We start from the raw sequence: 1,345 nt of genomic DNA on the forward strand, positions 1-1,345 counted from the left end.
CTCTATATAACGAGGAAGGCCAATGGCATTGTTAGAGGTATAGTGTCACCATGTAAAAGTAAAAACAGTTTTACATAGTTTAATATCAAAAACACATTTCTTTGAGGAGTATGTTGTCAAATGATATAAAAATGTACTTTCACACCCTCTGCTTCCTCCTCCTTTCTTTTCAGAGTATGATGCTTTAGCTAAGGTTATCCAGCAACACCCAGACCGGCATGAAACACTAAAGTAAGTCGGTGCATTTCTGCTTTTTCTGCTTAACATGTCAGAGCAGTTTGTGCTCAGTTTTGCGCTCTTCCTTTACAGGCAGTTGGAGGCACTTGACAAAGAACTCCAGCACTTGTCTCACATCAAAGAGAATGTGGATGCAAAGGTAAAGACAAATACATTTATCATGTCTTCAATTCTAACCTTTAATGCCTTTCATCATTTTTAATATCTTTTTTTACCCCCCCTTTGTCATGCTCAGTTGGAATTAAGGAAGAAGCAGTTCCATGTGTTGCTCTGCACCATACAGGAGCTACAGCAGACTCTGGAGAGTGAGTAAACAAGGATGTGGGTGCTGTGTTTCATGTTATGTGCTTACAGTTAGGTGCTTACATGTGTCACGATCTTTATTCTCATTTGTGCTTACAGTGTACATGTGTCACGATCTTTATTCTCATTAGTTGCTTCACTGTACAACAAACCAGAAAACGTTTCATCTGTAAAGTTTAGAAAAGGCAGAGGTACCAATGCCCAACTAATGTTTCTCTCTCCTAGATGATGAGAAATCGGACAGTGACGACAACAATCAGGAGAGCCCTGCAGAGAATGGTGAATGAACATGTATTGATCCTGACTGAATTAAATTAAATGAACTACTTTTATTTTTCAATGAACCAGACTTGTCTATGCTAGGTTTGTTCAGTTTCTTTACCAAAACAGTAGATTGTTATACCTGTAACTGTCTTTATAGTAAATAAAAAATGTTGTTTACCTCATTATTTGAAATCATTTAAGGTTCTGGACTGACAAGGATTTCATGATCTAAATGCACCTTGTAATAGAGAAATGCATCAGATTGGTATACATACAGTATACAAGACAAATGTTATTGATCAAGAGAAAGCATTAATTAATGTTTATCAGTGGGTTTGTTTGTTTTTTTTTTGGTCACAGTAACTGGACTGGAGTTTAATGGATACCCCATTAGCTGCCAATTATTATTATTATTACTACTACCAATATATTTGCATCCGCTATGGCTTTGTCCCTTTTTTGCATCATGGACCTCAGATCATCAGTGAGCCATGCCCTGTTATTCTTAACCAATCATTCCTTATTGGAGCATGTTTATCCA

General features: G+C 36.9%; 1 protein-coding gene across 1 annotated transcript; it reads left to right on the forward strand.

Moving 5' to 3' along the window:
* Window positions 1-124: 124 nt before the first annotated feature.
* LOC109953909 (THO complex subunit 7 homolog) lies at window positions 125-986 on the forward strand (the record flags this gene model as incomplete). The annotated part of the gene is made up of 4 exons (XM_020589346.1): window positions 125-231; window positions 310-376; window positions 473-542; window positions 766-986. Coding segments are annotated over 4 exons (306 nt in total), but the record flags the coding sequence as incomplete, so codon positions are not given.
* Window positions 987-1,345: the final 359 nt, after the last annotated feature.

Source organism: Monopterus albus, unplaced genomic scaffold, assembly GCF_001952655.1.
Source record: "Monopterus albus unplaced genomic scaffold, M_albus_1.0 scaffold1957.1, whole genome shotgun sequence".
Classification (NCBI taxonomy): domain Eukaryota; kingdom Metazoa; phylum Chordata; class Actinopteri; order Synbranchiformes; family Synbranchidae; genus Monopterus; species Monopterus albus.